Raw genomic sequence first — 20,456 nt, forward strand, 5'->3', positions numbered from 1 at the left:
GTTGTGCTGTTCTGTTGTAAATAAATCTTAACCAATGATTCCTAATTGCATCTACTTCCAGAAGGCCAAATAAAGTGCTTTTGCTTTCGCACTGAAACACAGCGTCTCCCTGACATGGCTGCATCAACACTACTGCTGTTCCTGAAACCACGCCTTCTTTCTTTGCGTGCACATTTGGGCGGCATTATGCTAATATTTCCACATAGTGACATAGATATGTGGGGGCGTGTTAGAACGAGGTGTTTTAGGTAGGCGTGGCTGACTCTTAACTTTTATAAAGAATATCTCTTTGGATTTGAGACTTTAGTCTTTGCAACTTTACAGATCTTCTTTATGCACCAAGAGCTTGTAACACTTCAAAGAGAAAGGAAAAATTGAAATCGTATCATATGACCCCTTTAAGTCGCCGGGGTATATTTGGAGCAATAGCCAAAAATACATTGTATGGGTCAAAATGATTAATTTTTCTTTTATGCCAAAAATCATTAGGACATCAAGTAAAGATCATGTTCCATGAAGATATTTTGTAAATTTCCTACTGTAAATATATAAAAACGTAATTTTTAATTAGTAATATGCATTGCTAAGAACTTAATTTGGACAACTTTAAAGGCGATTTTCTCAGTATTTAGATTTTTTTGCACCCTCAGATTCCAGATTTTCAAATAGTTGTATCTCAACCAAATATTGTACTATCATAACAAACCATACATCAATGGAAGGCTTATTTATTCAGAATTCAGATGATGTATAAATCTCAATTTTGAAAAATGTACCCTTATGACTGGTTTTGTGGTCCAGGGTCACATATATTTTAAAATTGATCAGTTTATTGAACCTTTAGACAGAATATAAAAAAGTTTGTATATGTGGTTTTTGTTGAGTGTCACATGTGATACATTAAGCTTTTATGGCTCGTATCCTATGATATAGGAGGATATGGAGCTCATACTCGAGGAAGAAAAAGAATTGAAGTGATGATAGCTTGTAATATAAATCAATGAGATCTTCATAACAGTATAACAGACTACTTACATAAAGTGATATAAATATCAGTTGTCACTTTATCTCCCGATAATGTCTTATGTCTTAAGATGATATTTAAATGCTTAGATTGATGATCAAAGCTCAAAACATATAATGCAATGCAATACAATGATGATGAACAAATAAACGTTCCTCAAAAGCCTGATGATCATATTTGAAACTCACATTTTAACATAATGTATGGATAATCAAGTAAAGCTAAAATGTTTCAATCCAGTAAGTGTTCATCTTGAAATAGTACTAACAGTATAAAAGTAATTCTTAATCATGCTTGCAATTTAATCATGTTGATCATTTAGAGGCCTTAGAAATAAAAAATGATACAGTAGGTTTTTTGGGCTAAATAGTAATTCTGTAAAGAAGTTTTATGTCTTATTTGTCTACAAAACTAATTTCAAGTGTCCAAACCCAAAGTCTTTCTGGGGTGAGTTATTCCTTCCATTTATTTACACTTTTGTATAAAAACAATACACTCATTTTGCTACAATTTGGTCAAAATTCCTCAGATGTTTGCATTTACAAATTTAGGGTCTCATTGCAGATCCGCTCACTGCTCTTTGGGGCTGTATACAGCGATGGAGGGCATGGTAAGACTGCGGATTTGCCCAGCCTGGTCTGTGCCAGTGACACAGAGGAGTGACTCGGGTAACAACGTAAGCTAACCTGATGCAGGTAACACCCACTGCAAGAATGCATGGACTTTACTGCATAAGGCCTACAGCATGTTTTCTGCAGTTAAATGTCATACTTTACTAAACATTTGGGTTGTTTTAAGGTTGAAATCTATTAAATTTGACATGTTCCTTAAATATTGCTGTCAAGGCTATCGCTAGGTCTTGTTAGTGCACACATCTTGTATTATTTTATTACTGTAAAAAAGCTGTAAGCTAGCTTTGTTCTTTGTAATGTAAAAATTATGTCATGGGTTAAAACTGTTCTTGGAGAGAGGAAAGGAAAACTCTAGGACAATAGTAAAGTGGGGCACAATCACTCTCTGTTGCATAGCTGAGGAATGTCAACCTAAACACACAGTTCAGATGAGTTCGGTCACCATGGAGAAGATAAATCAAAACTTCAAAACAAACATTCTTGAGGACTGAAGGACTCCGTGTTCTGTGTGTCCACCGCGGAAGCTTTGACTCACTGCTTTAAAATGCTGCCCGAGAAGCGATCGTTATGTAAGACTGCAGCAATTACTGTTATTGTACACATACCTTGCCGCATTATCCAGAGAAAGCCTTGTGTTTCGCATGACTGTTGAATTGAAAAAATATGTCCGTTAGAAGCTTGACAATACAGATTGTGTCAGAGTTGAGCTGGACAGCCGTGCAAAACAGAATAACTTAATTTCACTCGCCTTTTAGAGGCATTTTGTCATTTGAGCTCTTAATGTGATGGTTCAGTCAATCGCTATTGTATTAGTTCATGCTCATGATATCGGGGTCACAACCATTACTGCTGGTTTTGTTGACTGCTGACAAACAAATTTAGTCTCCAGCCACTTACCGGTGATGGTAATGTGCGCAGTATTTCAGGCTGTCATGCCCTTTGTAACAATTTACACCTCAGTTGAGCATAAAATGTAGGAAAACCACAAACTGTTGCAGTTACACTATAAAATGTATACAGGCTTGATGCATATAAAAATGCAAAGAAATGGAAGCCTTAAAGCTGAAGTGTGTCATTTTGTCAATTATTTCTCTTCAGGAGAACAATGTACCAATGGTTCATATATAGATGACTTAATTAAACACTTCTGCTTTAAAGGAATAGTTCATCCGAAAATGATTTGCTGAAAATGTTCTCATCCTCAGGCCATCCAAGATGTAGATGAGTTTGTTTCTTCATCAGAACAGATTTGGAGAATTTTAGCATTCCATCACTTGGATCACCAATGGATCCTCTGCAGTGAATGGGTGCCGTCAGAATGAGAGTCCAAACTGTCACTTCTGGCCATTCATAATGCTTCCTCGAGTGAAAAAGTCCATTTCCAGTTGTCTTCTCACATTAAAACCCACAGACATACTTGTTTAGAACTGTTTTGGACCATTTTTGCCTTGTAAACGGTGCTTGAATCAGACAAGACGACTTTTTCTCTGGAAAAAGCAATGTTATGGATAGAGGACTTGAATTTTAGCAGGAAGTGACAGTTTGAAGTTAAAAACATCTTAATTATGGATTTTTTTCTTATTTCATGCAGCACTTCACTGCTCAAGGTGTTAACTAATGGACTGGAGTGGTGTGGATTATTGTGATATTTTTATCAGCTGTTTGGGCTCTCATTCTGACGGCACCCATTCACTGCAGATGATCCATTGGTGAGCAAGTGATGGAATGCTACATTTCTCCAAATCTGATGAAGAAACAAACTCATCTACAACTTGGATGGCCAGAAATCACTATAGAAATAGATCAAGAGAAAAGCAATGGCTGCTTTCTGCAGGTGGCCATGAAGATTCATCCGATGGTGTAATCCAGTTAATTAATCAGGATGCAAATGGGTTGTGTGATTAGAATAGCTAGGTAGCTGAAACAAGCAAAGGTGTTTGTGTGGGTAGACATCACTCTCGTCTCCTGTAGTGTGACATGCTATACTTCATCTAGGACTATTCTTGTATAATTATTATACATGCCTCTTTTATTAATCATATTAATTGAGAGATTACATGCAGCATTTGCTCTTTTAAAAATTAATTTGTCACACAGCAGAGCCTTTAAGTAAACCGCAAATGCTATTTTTAAAGGACAAAAAAAAAGCACCCAGCTCTGTTACAATTACAAAAGTATTTGTAAAATTGGAGAGAAACCACAAGATTTAATGTATATTATATATAGGAACTATTAATTAATATTTTTAAGATTATTAAATATTAATATTTCTTAATATTTCACATTAAATACAACTATTGACAGCATCTGTGACATTATCACAGAGCATAATTTAGACACTTCAGTTTAATATTTACTCTAAAACAGAGAAACACTAATTTACTGAGAAAAACCATGACCTACAGAAGTTATAAAAATATAACTTTATTAGATCATGTGATCCATGACATACCCACCGAAAGCATTCACAGATGCTAGCATTAGCTTTGTGCATAAACACATCGAGGGATATTTTAAAATTAAGTTTTACATAAAAAAAAGGGAAGAAAAATACTTTTAACACAGAATCCACACAATTATCAAATATACTCTCATATACATCTGATGTGTAATAGCCTACACTTTGCAAATGCATACATGTCATAGATAAATATACAGCCAATTTTCCAAATATCTACAGATCGTAAACGTTCTTTTCTCACATACACACACGCACACCACAAGCATGTGAACCTCTTAAAAGTGGTTTAAGTGGGACTGCTTTTCCTCTCAACACATCCCACAATTCCTTGCAGTCTGTTGTACTGCTGTAATTACGTTAAAAACTCAAAAGGGTGGAGTAATACGGTTTTAAATTAATAAATATGAAAGGAAAAGGTTACTGTCTCCAAGCAAACTAATTTGTCCTGTACTTTGAATCGCTTAAACAAAACACCCATCTGACTCTTATTTCATGTAATGAGAACTTCTGCAAAAGCGTCTTCATTAATTAATATCTCAAAGGAAAGGCATTTCTATGGTTGATCATTAACTTTGACAGTATTTCGATGTTAAGCTTCATAATCAGTCTAGTACTGTAAAGTTACACCTCAGCATACTTCCCAAAATACAAACTCTCCATTAGCTAGTGAAGAGTTTGTTGTAGTCACTCGTGCCTAATAACATCACATCTCAGCTGGCATTCAGCAGATGTCTGTCCAGAGGTTACAGATCGGGTGTCTTTTTAAATGGAAAATAAACAGGCAAAACGTGCCATCTCAAGACTTATGTAACTTGAGGGCATCTCCCATTGGCCTTTTGCAAAGTTAAACACTCCCACTGCATGACGCTTCCATCTTAATGTTCTTCTTGATACGGAAACGTTCTTTTTTTTGGTACCTAATCAGATTGTTATTCCTTTCTCGCTCATTCTTTCTCAATTTTTGGCATCACAACCACATCATTACCAACTACTCATTCATCTCTGGACGACAGAAACACTGGTGATTCTTACTGGAGAAGTGTTCAACACCTGTTGTAGCCCTTGTCAAACACAACTCGACGTTAGCAGTCCGTATCAAGGTGGTCTTTGACTTGAGTCTGCAGACGACATCATTTGAAGTACAGACTAGTAAGGCTGAAGAACCCAAGGAACAGATGTGGGCTCCAAGTCCCTGCCAGAAACAGAAAACTCAAACAGCCCTCACTCCTGCCAGCAGGAAACAGCTGCCAGTCCAATGACTGAGAGGAAGACAACAAGAGAAGCATTTTGCTGCCCTTGCGAGCGTTAGTCTGTGTACTCGGCTACAATTGACAGCAGAACGGTGATGTCATCTGGTTTTCCTCCTTTGGGGAGAAAAAAGAGAGAGGGAATGTTGTCAAGACTACAGATTTACTCAACATCTACAATCCCATGCCATTGAATACAGGACAGTAAGGAGTGTAAAAATGCATCAATCTGATAATGAATTTAATGCACCGATTATGGATTAAAATGACTTGACTATTACTACCCAATTTATTATGCATCCATCCTCATGCAAAATACAATCTGTGACCTATTTCCAGTGGAAAAACCAAAGACACTTACACTGCATTTAAAGTATGCATTTTTTGAGTTCTTGCATTCTCTGGAAACTGAACCCATGACATTTGTCTTAATTATAATTTTGAAAATAATTATGAATCATACCAAAATAATTGAGCTGAACCAGTGTCTTTTCAGTATCACTGAGACACTATTATAGTTTTTCTTAATATTTTGAATTAGTTTTATTTTTTCGTTTTTTTTTTTTTTAATTATTTTTTGTTAAATTAAATAATAATGAGAGCTGTTGCTTTTTTTTATCTCAGTTAATGACTATTTTATTTCAAGTAACAAAATATTTTCATGGTTTTAGTTTCATAGTTAACTATAATAACCCTGATTTGAACCTAACAGAATTGTGATAAAATTTTAAAGTGCATTGATCTAAAAAATTGCATACTTTCAATGCAATATAAATGCATGTCAAATGCGTAAATGTAAATGCACTGCATGATTTAGCAAAGAATTGTAATCATTCTGTTGTCAGAGCAAATGCGTACACTCTTGGTGCCAATGATGACTATCAGCAAGACCATTATCTCCCAGAAAACTGTAAAGAAAAAGTAAATCAGGAAAAGCAGTAGTTGATGCTTGTTCAAAAGGTTATATCTCACCTCTGACATTCAAGCCATTATCGCAGGCAAACTGTGCAAATGGAGACATGTAATTGGGGTCGTATGCTAGAACATGGGCCTGTTCTGCAATACTCCTGGCTGTTTGCTGGATGCTTTCATAGTTGGTATTCTGAAAGCAGAGGACACAATTCATATTAGTGCTGCTGGAGGACAGAAAAGTGGACAGAAAGAAGTCTTGTTCGTAGATGTTCCGGTACCTTGAGCTTTTTGAGTTCTTGTAAAATCATGTAGTCTGGCATGTTGTCAAAGAGACCATCTGTAGCTGTGAGTATGATGTCACCCAACTGGACATCGAAGGACGAGCTATCGGCAGCCTCAGGGCTGTGGGAAACAAGAGAACAGAAAGTTGTTCAAGTAAACTTTCGATAGTTTAGTTATGTGATATTTCGGTTTTACGTTGGACTTATGTGAAAACAAAACATTTGACTCTCTCAATCTCAGGTACAGAATGATCCATCAAAACCGACTCCATAACTTCACATTTTCAAGTTGAAATGTGTTTAGAGCTCTAAAACGCTATCAAGCACTACTGTTTGCAGACCATATTTAGGATCCCAAGTTGGGAGCAATAAAAGCAGTTTCAGTCTAAGAAGCTTATAGCTTGATCCTCATTACAGTATAAAGCACACGGAAACATACTGATCAGCTGTGAAGTGTCATGTTCCTGTTCCAGGAAGTCTGCGGCAGACGCTATGTACACTGACTCTACGAATTCACTGGCTGACTTTCCCTCCGTCTGTGCCAGACCGGCCGGCCAGTCCCAGGTCACGCGGTTGAAACTTGATACTTATTTTGAATAAAAACTCGGAGAAATAAATAATCTAAATTGGAACGGTTTGAGATTTAGACCCACAATCTGAAGAATATCTGGCCTCAGAGTACTTCCAACTAGCTCATCTGTCTGTCAAAGAGAAACCAGCTAAAGTCAGGATTTACAGAGGCCATGCTAAGGTTGTCTCCATTAGCTCCATTGGCAAGATTAAAAGTGACCGGATGTAGCTCAGAGCAGAAAGAGCCCAACAATTCCGCTTAAGTGTGATAATGTCACTGTAGTTTCCTTATTTAGGGTTCTGTTTACCAGACACTGATCAGACGTGTTGCTTGGCAATGTTTAGTGAATGCACAACTTAGGGCTACAGGATTATTCAAAATAAATCCGGAATTGCTTCGTGTGATAATCAAATCACAAAGGCTGCAATTTAAATAAATATATGCACTGCGTGTTTCAGAGTAAAGCGCGGCATTGTGTTAATTTATGCCTGAGCAGCTCATTATCCGTAGTTCTTTTCAGCATCTCAGAGCAGCTCAGTTCACAGTAAATGCTGCTCCACACAGACTCCATCTCTGCATCTGCTCTGAGTTTGGGTTGCTGTAACATGCAATAACCATCTTTCCAGACTTGTAAATAGAAATGCTTTTAAACAAAAGAGAATCCTTAAAGACTCCCTGCGGTTTTCAGTCGAAATAAAAGTTTGATTGTTTAACATCTGAAAATGAAGACACTAAAAGCAACTATTTATGCAACTAAAGCAATTACTATTGTAATATTTCACTGTAAAATAATCTAATATTTAAATCAATATAATGCATTTTTTTTTAAATAGATTATTTTACAATGAAATATTACAATAATAATTGCTTTTAGTTGCATAAATAGTTGCTTTTATTTAGAAATGCTTATATTTTTATTTATTAATATATAACAATGAATAAATAATGAATAACACAATAATAATGATTTATTATTTTATAACCATATTGATATATAATCAAAAGATTAATCACATTTGATATTTTTTTCCTCAAATCATGCAGCCCTAGCACAACCCTTCAATAAGGTAACAGACAGATATTCAATAAACGAATTGGCTAAATAAATATAACATTTAATTGCAAAAAAATCACAGATTATCTATAATAATAGGAACATTTCACATTAGGCAATCTGAAGAGTGACCATAATTGTCTTTTAAATTTATCATTGAATTATGTGATACATTTGTTACAAAACCAGCAGTACTTAATGCCATTGAAGATCCAGCCTAGCTGCATGACAAAATCACATATGTGAGAGAATTTAAAATCAAATTCAAATCACATCTTTGTATTTCATGTTACAGGTTAAAAGGATACAGGATTACAAGTTACAAATTATAGGATCAGTTGATGTTAAGTTGCAGAAAATGTGTTAAAGTGAAAACCACAGGCTGGATTTAGTCACAATCTTTGCAATCATGGAAATTGCATTGTCCCAGGACAATTTACTAAAATGTGGCACTTGGTTTTTTTTATGGTTTCAGCAATCAGTCAACATTGTAATCAAATCAAAAGCATGATTCAACCCCTGAATATACTATTAATGATCAATTAATTAAAAGAACACTAGCATAACATCTTAAAAAGCTAGAAAATAAATCAATGTTTTAAATAATATTGAGGTCATAGAGTAGTTATTGGCTAAATGTGATTAAGCCAATAAGTTGCAGCTTAAAATTCTACCTGTTTTTAGGGTAGATTAACTTAGTGCACAATTATCAAATTTTTCTTCTGACAGTTTAAGCCATTCTGATCCGAAATAAGAGCAAAGAGATCATTAAATATCCTGATCGTAACACACCGAGTGACTAATCGACTGATAATCCAGTCGAGTTAGTAACCAGAGTGAGAACCTAATCATGCTCTCATACTGACAGCCAGCGGATTACGTCTCGCTCGAGTTTAGCTTGGGGACACGATGCCGTTACATAATCAGAAAGCGAGGGGAAAAAGTCACATAAGAGCAAACGGTCTCACCTGTCACTGAGGACGGAGCCCTCTGCCTCAGGAGGGGCGATAGAGAGCTGGAAAGGGGTGTTGAAGTAGTGCTGCTGTTCATCAGACCTGTGGACCACCTCTCCACCTCGAACCACCAGAAAGCCAGAGTCTCCCAGATTTGCGGTGTGTAGCTGGTGACTCTGCCTGTCTAATACCACGATACACGCTGTACTGCTTCCTAAAGACAAGAAAGACTCTTAGTCACATCATAGGTACTATAAAATACAATGTTAATTTCTTTCTAAAATGCCCTATAGAGCCACAGTGTTCACTTTTAAGGGAAATTAACCCACAAATTGCTTGCTTTCAGTTGTCTCTGCAAGTACTTGATTGTGCTGTGCTGAAAATCATTTACCTAATTTGGTGTTTCTAGCATGACTTTGCTCATATGGGGTATAACAACTTCCCCAAAAAAATTGATAATTTTTGTGCTTTTAAAAAAATTTTTTTTTTCTTTTTAAAAGATTTAAAAAATGTTTTTGTCAACTTGTTTACTTTCAGTTAGCTCAGGTTTTATATTTCTTTTTGGAACTTATAGGTTGTAGGCCTCACTGATCTGAGCTTATGCACCTCCGTGTGTAAAGTGCCCCTATTATGGGTAATGAAAGGTTCATATTTTGGTTTTGGGAGTCCCAACAACAGGTTGTCATGCATGCAAGGTCAAAAAACACTTCCATTGTCTTATAATATGCATTTATTTTTACCTTATTTGCTCAGTGACTCCCAAACGATTTGCTCAACGATTCATTTTTCCAAACCCCTCCTTTGCGTGACGCTAATCTGCGGTGATTGGGCCGATTGGTCTCATTTTAATTTCATCATGCTTGTAATGCCTGATAAAGCAGCGTTTGTGAGCAGTGCTGCTTTGTGTACAGCGTTACCGGGGAAACCTCTATTTTACCGCTCCGAAAGCGCCACCTTGTGGCAAAGAATGAATTTGCATTTTCATTCAGACCAATGCGAAAAGACCAACAAGTGGGCGGGCAATATGCTAATGTTTCATGTTGACGTCAACATGAAACGGCTTGGGATTCGTTTTAAAAACGACTCGTTTCAATGATTCAGAGTCGACTCTTTCTTTTAAGAGACAATAACTTTATAAAGGTAATTTTCAAAAATCCATAATAGGGGCACTTTAAGTGCAAAAAAAGCATTATGTGGATAATTTTGGCAGTGTTCACTTAAAAAACTGAGGTGCAGAAGTTTTGATCAGTGAGGACTATGACCAAATAGTTCCAAAAAGAAATACCTAATCTGTGCACTGCAAACTTAAAGAAAACAAGCTGACAAAAAGATTAAATCCAAGATTTGGTGATAATATTGCATAATAGGGCTGCACGATTAATCGAATGTGATTGTCATGAGCATTTTGTTAAAAAAGACGCTTCTGTAACCAGCAAGAAATAATCACGTGCTTTCAGATGGAGCAGAATTTACTACACATAGCCGTAGTTCACTGACAAGTTACGCAAAAAAAAAACAAAAAAAAAAACAATCGCAGACGATTTTATTGCGCAATTATGAAATCGAAGAAATCGTGATTCCATTTCGATTTATCGTGCAGCCCTATTGCATAATGAGATATTTACAAGCACTTTTTGTAGGTCGTCCATTTTTGTCCAAGAACACCAGAAGTGTAACAAGGTGGGAAAAAGTAAATATAAATTCACAAAGTTTTTATACACTGTATGAGCAAAATTATGATGTTTTAGTTCAGTGTGATAACATTAACTAACATTTTCAGGAAAAAGAATATCCTCTCTGGGTCTAAATGATTGGAACACAACATGAGGGTTAAACACAGACAAATTCTACACTTCAGCTCTAACTTTACCCTTAAAAATAAAGGTTCCAAAAGGGGTTTTCACAGCAATAAAGAACCTTAATTTTTAAGAGTTCATTTTTAAAACTGCCGTTTAGCTTTGAATCTGTGCAGATTTACCAAAATCCAATCTTGTGACCCAGTACACTCTGTCTGTGACTCATCCAGCCCACAGCGTGTTTTTGAGAGCAGCACGCTGTACAGTGACTCATTTCTGTCCATTATATTTTAGTTACGGCTTTGATCTCATCCTGAAAAAAATGAGTCAAGGCCCTTCCCTAAAACCATTTCCCTCCTAAGACAGGAAAAATAAAACTTGACTCTTGACTGTCCCAAAACATAACAGTTTTATGGCGTCTCACATGTCTGTGCGTGCAGAGATTGCATGCGGACACCTTAAGCGGGAATGTTAGTCTGATGCTAACGGTACATCACAGTCTGTGAATACTTGGACTAGACGTGTTGCAAATTGAATGATTAAAGAGAGAGGGATTTTAAGCATGCAAAATTGGTTGAACTTGTATTGATGCACAACTGAACTTTGTTTTGTAGCGAAAGCATGACACATACTCTCCTGTTTAAGCAAGCATTTTAATGGAAGTGGACGGAACACCAAATTGCGCGACCGCACCTTAATTGAAGCCAGAGCATAATGTTGCAATCCCAACAGCCTCAAACACATTACCATCTAATCTCGCTACAGTTTTCATTAGAAAACAGAAAATACATTTGAGAAAGAAATCTTAAGGTAAATTTAAAAGCAAATGCTTTTTCTGTGCTGCATTTAATTTGAAAATAGACTTCTATTGTACATACTGCAGACTTACATTTTCTAGCTTTGAAATGAATTCACTACATAATCCATAATCTAAAGATGAATGTGCTCACCTAATAGTGGTACTTTGTTCTGAAGTAGCTCATAATAGCTGGTGGTGAGGATTCCCACTGGGTTACTCGGCACAAAGCGTCCTTCTTTGACCAGCCGCTCACACGTCCTCATGAGCGTCCCAGAAAACTGCGAGGGATCGACCCCGTAGTCACGCCAGCCACCTACTCCATCAGCCACACCTATACGTGACAGAAAAACATGATTAGGGCCAAAACCATTAGAAGGCTGCACTTTATAAATTATTAAGCAACACTAAGATTTTAAAGTCTGTTCATAGAAAGAAATTAATACTTTTATTTAGGAAGGATTCATTAAAGTAATCAAAAGTGACAGTATAGACATTAATAATGTTACAAAAGATTTATATTTAAAACAAATGCTTTCACAGATTCTGCAAACATACTGTTTTCAACATCATAAATGTTTCTTGAGCAGCAAATCAGCATATTAGAATGATTTCTGAAGGATCATGTGATACTAAAGACTAAAGAGTAATGATGCTGGAAATTTTGAATGCTTTGATCACAGAAGTATATTACATTTTAAATTATATTACAATAGAAAATAACTGTTGAGATGCATAGTGTTGCCATAATATAAAATTATTCATACTGTGATATAATTTGGCCAACTAAATCTACAATCTAGATATTGAGAACGCAAACATTTATGGCCTACACCCCACAGATGTCATGTGCATATCCAAATCTGTCCACCAAACAGGGAATTTTCCCTACAAAGCCCTCCCAGCTTTCCTTCTGACAGACAATGAGCAGGAACCCGCGTTTGTGACCATACAAGGCAAGTCCCCTCACATCGACCTGTATCCTCTCATCATCTCGCCTCTAAAAGCACCACTGGGATTTCCACAGCTAGATTTCCTGGCTTAAAGTTGCACAAAAGCCTCGGTTCTTGTTTCTTACTGTCATGTTAAAGACAAGAGGCCATGACAGAACCCTGCCCATGTTTTGAGCTGTAGAAGAGGATTTATATCCCGGGTTAATTTGACTTTGACGTATGGCTGTCCAAGTAGGCCTTGCCAGAGACCTGCTAACATGTTTCCGTTTGAATTTGTAGGCGTACTTCTTATGAGTGGGTTAAATGACAGACAAAACAGGTACAAGGACTAATCAACTTTGAAGACTACTAAAAAATATAATTAACCATTTTATTCCCAAATGAAGCACGAACTAAACGATCTGCTTTCTTTGAAGATCTGCATTAAGCACGGTAATTACTCAAGACAAAGGAAGACTCAAAACCCTGGTCTGTGGTCTTCAGTGTACATCTTTTGTTTTGCACCCACATCTTTCAGACGGACTTCCTTGCAACTAAATAGTGGGTTTTGTGTTACATAAAAACTCATGTGCACTCTTGATAACCCCAGAAGTTCAAATTCTCAGGTCCCAAACAATGTTAACAGGTCTAAGGTATGGAATAGTATTCAAAATTGTATCACTGTACATTCTAGCAGCATTGTCAAATGAACTACTTTCACTACTATCCATGTTTACATTTTAATTTTAAAGTACAAGCCACTTTGAGCTGTCAAACTTAGTTTGTGTAGCCTAACACATGATCTTCTTTTAATATCTCATCTCACTTTGTGCTCATAACACTATATTACAGTTCAGAAAGCACTGTGTAGTGCTCTTTTTAATCCGTAACTAAAACAGTTCAGGCCCTCCAGTCACGTGGAGTACTGAACATTAGAAACAGACTCATCTTATACTCTGTTATTGTTTGTTGACAGCTGCAGCGATTCTGGCATCATTTGTATTGCACGAGTAGCCTATATGTACAAGCATTTTCAAGACAACGAGCATTAACACAAGTTTAATATATATTCAAATAAATATGACAAAAAAAAGGGAAAAATTAAAAATAAAGACATTCATACAAGAGGAAAGCAGATACTACTAAAAAAAAATTTCTTAACGTAACGTAATAATTAATACGTAATAATGAGACTGAAGAAGTGAGTCTGTTCAATTAAAAAGTGGGAACACTTAAATAATAACAAAATAAATTGACAACATGATCTTTGGAATGAAAGGCTGGGTAATTTAAGTAGGCTTATGGAACGCGTCGTTCTTAACGCTACTGACGTCACAATGCGAAATGTTACTTTGTTGCGCGCAATGTTGATTTAAAATGCCACACAGAACGTTCATAACGGCCCGTTTGATGTCACTGTTACAAAATGTTACAACAGTGATTTTTATATTCATGTGCTTCATTATTCATAGTAACATTAATAAATGTGATAAATATATAGCAGTTATAAAACTGAAGCTTTGTTATTATGTAATATGTTTATAAAAAAAAAAAAAAAACGTGACGTGACATGTGGCCAAGTATGGTGACCCATACTAGGAATTAGTGCTCTGCATTTAACCCATCCTTAGTGCACACACACAGCAGTGAACACACACACACACACACACCGTGAACACACACCCGGAGCAGTGGGCAGCCATTTATGCTGCGGCGCCCGGGGAGCAGTTGGGGGTTCGGTGCTTTGCTCAAGGGCACCTCAGTCGTGGTATTGAAGGTGGGAGAGAGCACTGTACATTCACTCCCCCCACCTACAATTCCTGCCGGTAAGAGACTTGAACCCACAACCGTTGGGTTACGAGTCCGACTCTCTAACCATTAGGCCACGACTTCCCCACAAATGTTTTATGTAAATGTGTGTATTTTTGTGTTTTAATAAAATGCATTATAAATGAACGTTCAAGTAAGATTAAACGGGGTTTTGCCAATTACTGACATATACAGTATGATGCTATAAAGGCTTTTGTTGATGCACCTGATGTGCGACAGCTGTGACGTCAGAAGCGATTCAACCACGATGATACTTGACCAAACCAGTTCTCCTAAACAAAATGTCTTTGCATGTAACACAAAGGGCCTTTAATCGTTTTAATCATTACATACCTAACACATCAGCACACCTGTGTCGGGCTATAAAGCACGCGTCGTCTCCATAACACATCCCTTTCTTCAAGATCCCCTTCCGAAAATCCTTCCCGAAGCCGAAGCTGGCGGACACCAGACTGTAATCGCGGCTGTCGGTTTGAGAGAGTCCGCCGATGACCGCCCGGGCCACCAGTCTACCGTACGAGAGAACGGACAACATCACCCCCGGACTCCGCTGCAGGGGTGGTTTGGGTTAGTTAGAGGACTAGCTGCAGATCCACGGCTCGAGATGAAGTCTGGAGATGTCACAACAACCGCATCCACAATGTCAATCAACGGCGTTACACCAGCACCAACCTACAAATCCTCGCTGTATTTAAGGATCAGTCACATTCACGATAGCGATCGATCCGATGGGATTCAGAACATCCAGGTCGATCCGGGTTTTGCAAAACTCTTTCTTCTCGCGCTGAGCCCCATCGCTGCGTGCTCCTGCTCGCGTGTCTGTCCGTGAGCTGCTGCCGAAGGCCGCGATGCATGCGAATGAAGTCTTGTGACTGCTTTGACGTCAGACGCTGTTACGCAACTCGTGTACCTTTAATGGAGTAGGCCACAACCCAGGGAGCATTTGCTTTTTGTCCAGTCCCTCTCTCAGGAATGGAAACATTTGGCAACTCTTTCAGAAAGATATCATTACTGTCTCTTCTGTAATATCTTATTAGACTAATTCTTTTGGAAGAAAGTGTGGTCCTTACCTAACAAATATCGAATCACTAATAAGGTTAAAGAGATATCTTTTAAGTTGCTACACTGATTTTACCCTGTCCGTCATCTTTTTTGGGATTGTGTCCATGAAGCTACCTTTTGGAAGAAATTGTGCATGTTTGTACGTGCTTCAAACTATTTTTCTTTGGTGTTTAAAGCTGTCTTAGTTGGTTTTCATAATTCAAAGAAGAATCTAAAAGACAAGTATTTTATAATAAATCTATTTATTTTCCTAACTAAGTTTTTTATACATAAATGCACATTTTTGTCTGTTAAACCTCTATTTATTATTTTTTTTGTAAAGACTTGAAATATTATTTGGAAACTATCTCTTCTTCCAGCAATGTCAAAACCTTAAAATCCTATACATTGTGCACACTCTAAAAAATGCTGGGTTGTTTCAACCCAACATTGGGTCAAACATGGACTAACCCAACCGTTGGGTTAAATTTTTACATTAAATGTTTAACCCAAAAGTTGGGTTAGTCCATATTTGACCCAAAGTTGGGTTGAAACATCCCAGCATTTTTTAGAGTGCACGATGTATAATATTTATGCTTTTTTATAATGTGATATTGACTACAAGGGAGAAAGGGATTTAGCACATTTTTTCCCTTTCTCTTTCTTCTCGAATTTAATTTATTTTACATTATATATTACCCCTGGCTTAATGTTTTTTTGTGTTATTCTCCTGGTTCTTTGTATATTGTTTATATTATATCTCTTATTGTTGTAATCGGTTTTGAGCTGTAAATGTGTGTATTTACCTTTTATATACGTTCAATAAAAAATCAAATTAAAAACTTTAATGGAGTATATGCATTTATAAAAAAAAAAAGTTTTATGGAGACCAATGAAAGAGACCTGTTGACAGACACAGGCCAAGTTCATTTAACACTTTAATAAATCACATGAACAATTTTGCATAAAATTTTGATTTACTAACTAGAAATGTAAGGATGTAACCATTAAGTAAAAATACTCACCTATCCTTGGACCTGCACACGTCATTGTACACAAAAAGGTAAAGCATATTTTACAGACTCTTGAATATTAATAAGTGGGTGTATTTTTGTGGTGATGCAGATAAAAATGAGTTTGGCCCATGTCTATTTCTGTTTGTTTTGGTGCTGTCATGATATTGCAGCCCCTTCCTTGGTAAAATACAAAGAAATTCCATTTGAAATATTCTGATTCTGGTTATAAACAATCATATTGTATTTTTATTTGTGATTCAGGATAGGACATTTGATGAGTTATAGTCAATTTGGAGGTATAATGCATGTGGCCAGAGCTTTACTCTGAAACAGCTTGTGGTTTCAGTCACATCAGGACACAGTCCAAGAACATGGACTTACAAACCTCTGGTTAAAGGCCAGCTTTTGAAGTGCTCTGCACGTGTTAGTTGAACTTGGCTGAACCACAGCCTGTTCAAATGCATAAACTAGATCAGTACTGGCTCTGATGTGTTGATTTTGAATATTATCCACTTGCATTTAATTCTTGAAGGAATTAAAGCTGTACTGAGTGATAATTTGGTTATCGGTTGGAAACGTTGTAGGAAATCTGAACTCTTAGTCTGGTATGGTTTATAATAATACTCCAATTTCAAATGGAGTTGTTATGGTGTTATGAAACCCTCTATGAATTATGTAAGGCTTTGTCGCCATCTACTGGTTATTCTCGCGCAGTACATTCTAGACAAACAGGATTCATGACAAACTGTAGCACAAATAGTTTAACTGTTTATTGCACTTTATTCTTCTAGTTATTTAATAGCGACTAATGAATCGGAAGTCTCGCACATTAGCACGTTTCTATAACTGTTCAGTTAAAAAATATCACCTGAATGTATTTTAGATTTTTTTTTTTTGCATTGATCTTAAATGTCTTGTATAGTTGTTAAATACTGTACTTTGTTCACCAAAAATAGTAATTAAAAATATAAATGTATAGTGACTGAATACATCAGATATTTGCCAAAACGTTCACACTATCTTGCACTTGCAAGCACTGGTATTTTCACTGCTAATGCAAGTTTAGTTGCTTCCTAATGTAAAAGCAGTCTAATATTGTTTCATATGACTCAGTAATGTCAAGCTTGGTTCTATGCCAGTGTTTTAATATACATTCAGGGAAAAAACACCTTGTCAAAGCACTGTAGAAATCAAGGTCATTCTATGTACTTGCTGTATAGAAACTTGTTGACCTATAACCTTGCAAACCTATGAAAGGGCCGTGAACTGTTGTGGCTAATGAAGTGGATGATTCGGGTTATATCATAGGAATTTGTGTTTGTTTAGACTAAGATGACTCACCTCAAGTTTGTGTAAAAATGTGCCTTGACCGCTTTTGAGGTTCAGGGTTGTGCATGTAACAATCATAGACTGTATAAAAACATGGACGTAGTGTCCGTGACGTCACCCGTAGTTTTCGGACTGTAAACATGTTTTTTTCTGCTGTAAAGTTGGGCATTTTAACATGGGGAGTCTATGGGATTTACTCCCTTTTGCAGCCAGCCTCTAGCGGCCAGTTGATGAATTACAGTTTAAGTCACTTCCTTGTTGGCTTCACGAGAGCGCGGGAGGTTGCCGCTTGGGTAACAATATAGCATTGGAGGCCTTGCAAGTAAATTACTCAGACAGTAGGTGGCAGTAAAGACTAATGTTAGAGGTCTTTTTACTGGTGTTTTCTGCAGAGTTTGGCTTCAGTGCCACTGAATGCGAGTTTGCAGTTTGTATCGAATGTGATGCAATACAAAGACTGCATACTAGGGCTGTGTTTGAAACATCGATACTGTCACATACTTCTTGACGATACAGGTATCGATACAGCTGTGTCTCTATTGATATCGCAGCAGTGGACCGCGCTTTACCCATAATCCCACCGGTCACAATAGTGGCCGTAAAGAAGGTTTTCATTGATAAAGCTCTAAAAATGTTATTGACTGGTGTTTTAATGCATTTCCTGGAAATATGGAAAAAATAAAGGCTCTCAATTAAATATGTGCAGTGTCACATGGTTAGTGCAAATTGTCACATGACCAGGGCAGTTTATTTAATGTTTGCTCCATGAGAAGATGATGGCTGCATCAAAGCTCCAAAACAAAAGGCTATAAAGTATAGCCTTTTTTATAGCCTTTTGTTAAAGTATCTTAACAAATATATGACAAAGATATTTGGTACATGTTATTTTTAAGGTGTCTAGCATTAATATATGAATTCACAATAATTCAGTTTTGTTGAGTGTGGTCATAGAATGAGGAAACATGTTGATGGCAACAATAGTGACCGGTGAGATAACAGTGCATTTAGGTATACATATAAATCCAGTTGCAGTTGTTAGTGAAGGCTGCACTAAAATGTTGCAGTGACAAAGTTACAGTGAATATTGCACTAAATTAAAAGTTCAAAGGTTACAAATAAGTTACAGTATTGATGTTGTAATAGTAGCACTAATATAAAAATTTTATGATATACACTACCAATCAAAAGTTTTTGAACATTAAGTTTTTTAAAGAATTCTCTTCTGCTCACCAAGCCTGCATTTATTTGATCCAAAATACAAAAGCAGTAATATTGTGAAATATTTTTACTATTTAAAATAACTGCTTTCTATTTGAATATATTTTAAAATGTAATTGATTCCTGTGATTTCAAAGCTGATTTTTTTAGCATCATTACACTAGTCTTCAGTGTCCTTCAGAAATCATTCTAATATTCTGATTTGCTGCTCAAAACACATTTATTTTTATTATGCTGACAACAGCTGAGTAGAATTTTCTCAGGTTTCTCTGATGAATAGAAAGTTCAGAAGAACAGTATTTATCTGAAATAGAAATCTTTTGTAACATTATAAATGTCTTTATTATTTCAGATAAATGCTGATCTTTGTATCTTTCTATTCATCAAAGAATCCTGAAAAAAATGTACTCAACTGTTTTAAATATTATTATTATTATAATAATAAATGTTTTTTTAGCATCTAATCTGCATATTAGAATGATTTCTGAAGGATCATGTGACACTGAAGACTGCAGCAAGGATGCTAAAAAAATCAGCATTTAAATAACAGGAATAAATTACATTGTAAAATATATTCAAATAGAAAGCAGTTATTTTAAATACTAAAAATATTTCACAATATTACTGTTTTTGCTGTATTTTGGATCAAATAAATGCAGGCTTGGTGAGCAGAAGAGAATTCTTTAAAAAAACAAAAATCTTACTGTTCAAAAACTTTTGTTACAATAAAGTAAAAATGTTGAAATACGTTGATGGTTGTATTTTTTATTTTTTTTTGTCTTTTATCTCAGTATTCCTATCAGTGTTGTATAAGGGTTTTTTCGCATAATACCGGTAGTAACCCTGGAATGTGATGAAACAGAGTTTAAAATAGCTGGGCTGAGATATATAAAAACTTTATACATTTTTTTTTAGAAATATGTTAATTCAGTATTCACATTATCCCATAACACAATTCCCCCACAAACAAACAAAAAAATTATAATAAAATAAAAAACAAACAAAAACAGTCAAAAATAGTGAGGGGATATTTGAAGTCAATGTTTTCTGAGTCAATGTTGACTATCCATCCTCATTGGACGTGCCTTTAGAGAGAAATGCATCTTTACGGATTACATAATGAACCGTTCCGAATGATGTATACTCTTACCTTTATGAGCAAAAATGACAGCGTATTTTAAAGTTTCCGCTGTTCTTAAAAAAAAAAAAGCAAGTGATCGCTGGCGCCTCCATGTCCTGCAGCGCGCTTTAGCTTCCACTCTCCCGCAAACGATTGGATTTGCGCCTAACAGCGCTCATTTATCTAGGTTAAATGTTTAAATTAATACTGTGAAATGCATGAAGTGTTTTATGTCTGTTTATT

At 36.2% G+C, this 20,456-nt stretch overlaps 1 protein-coding gene and 1 long non-coding RNA gene across 2 annotated transcripts; one reads left to right on the forward strand and one right to left on the reverse strand.

The window, feature by feature from the left end:
• The first annotated feature begins 391 nt into the window (after positions 1-391).
• LOC107699658 (uncharacterized) lies at positions 392-7,898 on the forward strand. The gene is made up of 3 exons (XR_001635487.1): positions 392-402; positions 1,554-1,555; positions 6,713-7,898. It is a non-coding gene; the product is annotated as an uncharacterized LOC107699658 (long non-coding RNA).
• On the reverse strand, positions 4,061-15,402 carry LOC107699657 (protein phosphatase PTC7 homolog). The gene is made up of 6 exons (XM_016500977.1): positions 14,823-15,402; positions 11,882-12,061; positions 9,151-9,349; positions 6,555-6,678; positions 6,337-6,466; positions 4,061-5,481 (listed from the first exon to the last, which is right to left on the reverse strand). Exons 1-6 carry the CDS (start codon positions 15,022-15,024, stop codon positions 5,423-5,425), a joined length of 894 nt encoding a protein of 297 aa, XP_016356463.1. The 5' UTR covers positions 15,025-15,402; the 3' UTR covers positions 4,061-5,422.
• Between the last annotated feature and the right edge of the window lie 5,054 nt (positions 15,403-20,456).

Source organism: Sinocyclocheilus anshuiensis, unplaced genomic scaffold, assembly GCF_001515605.1.
Source record: "Sinocyclocheilus anshuiensis isolate Anshui unplaced genomic scaffold, SAMN03320099.WGS_v1.1 scaffold714, whole genome shotgun sequence".
NCBI lineage: Eukaryota > Metazoa > Chordata > Actinopteri > Cypriniformes > Cyprinidae > Sinocyclocheilus > Sinocyclocheilus anshuiensis.

Bases quoted from the DNA above. Each gene is read 5' to 3' on its own strand.
- LOC107699657 (XM_016500977.1), bottom strand. From the start codon at position 15,024: ATGTTGTCCGTTCTCTCGTACGGTAGACTGGTGGCCCGGGCGGTCATC. The intron at 12,062-14,822 runs GTATGTAATGAT...TGTCACGTATAG, and splicing joins CAGGTGTGCTGATGTGTTAG to GTGTGGCTGATGGAGTAGGT. The intron at 6,467-6,554 runs GTACCGGAACAT...CTCTGCTTTCAG, and splicing joins AAGAACTCAAAAAGCTCAAG to AATACCAACTATGAAAGCAT.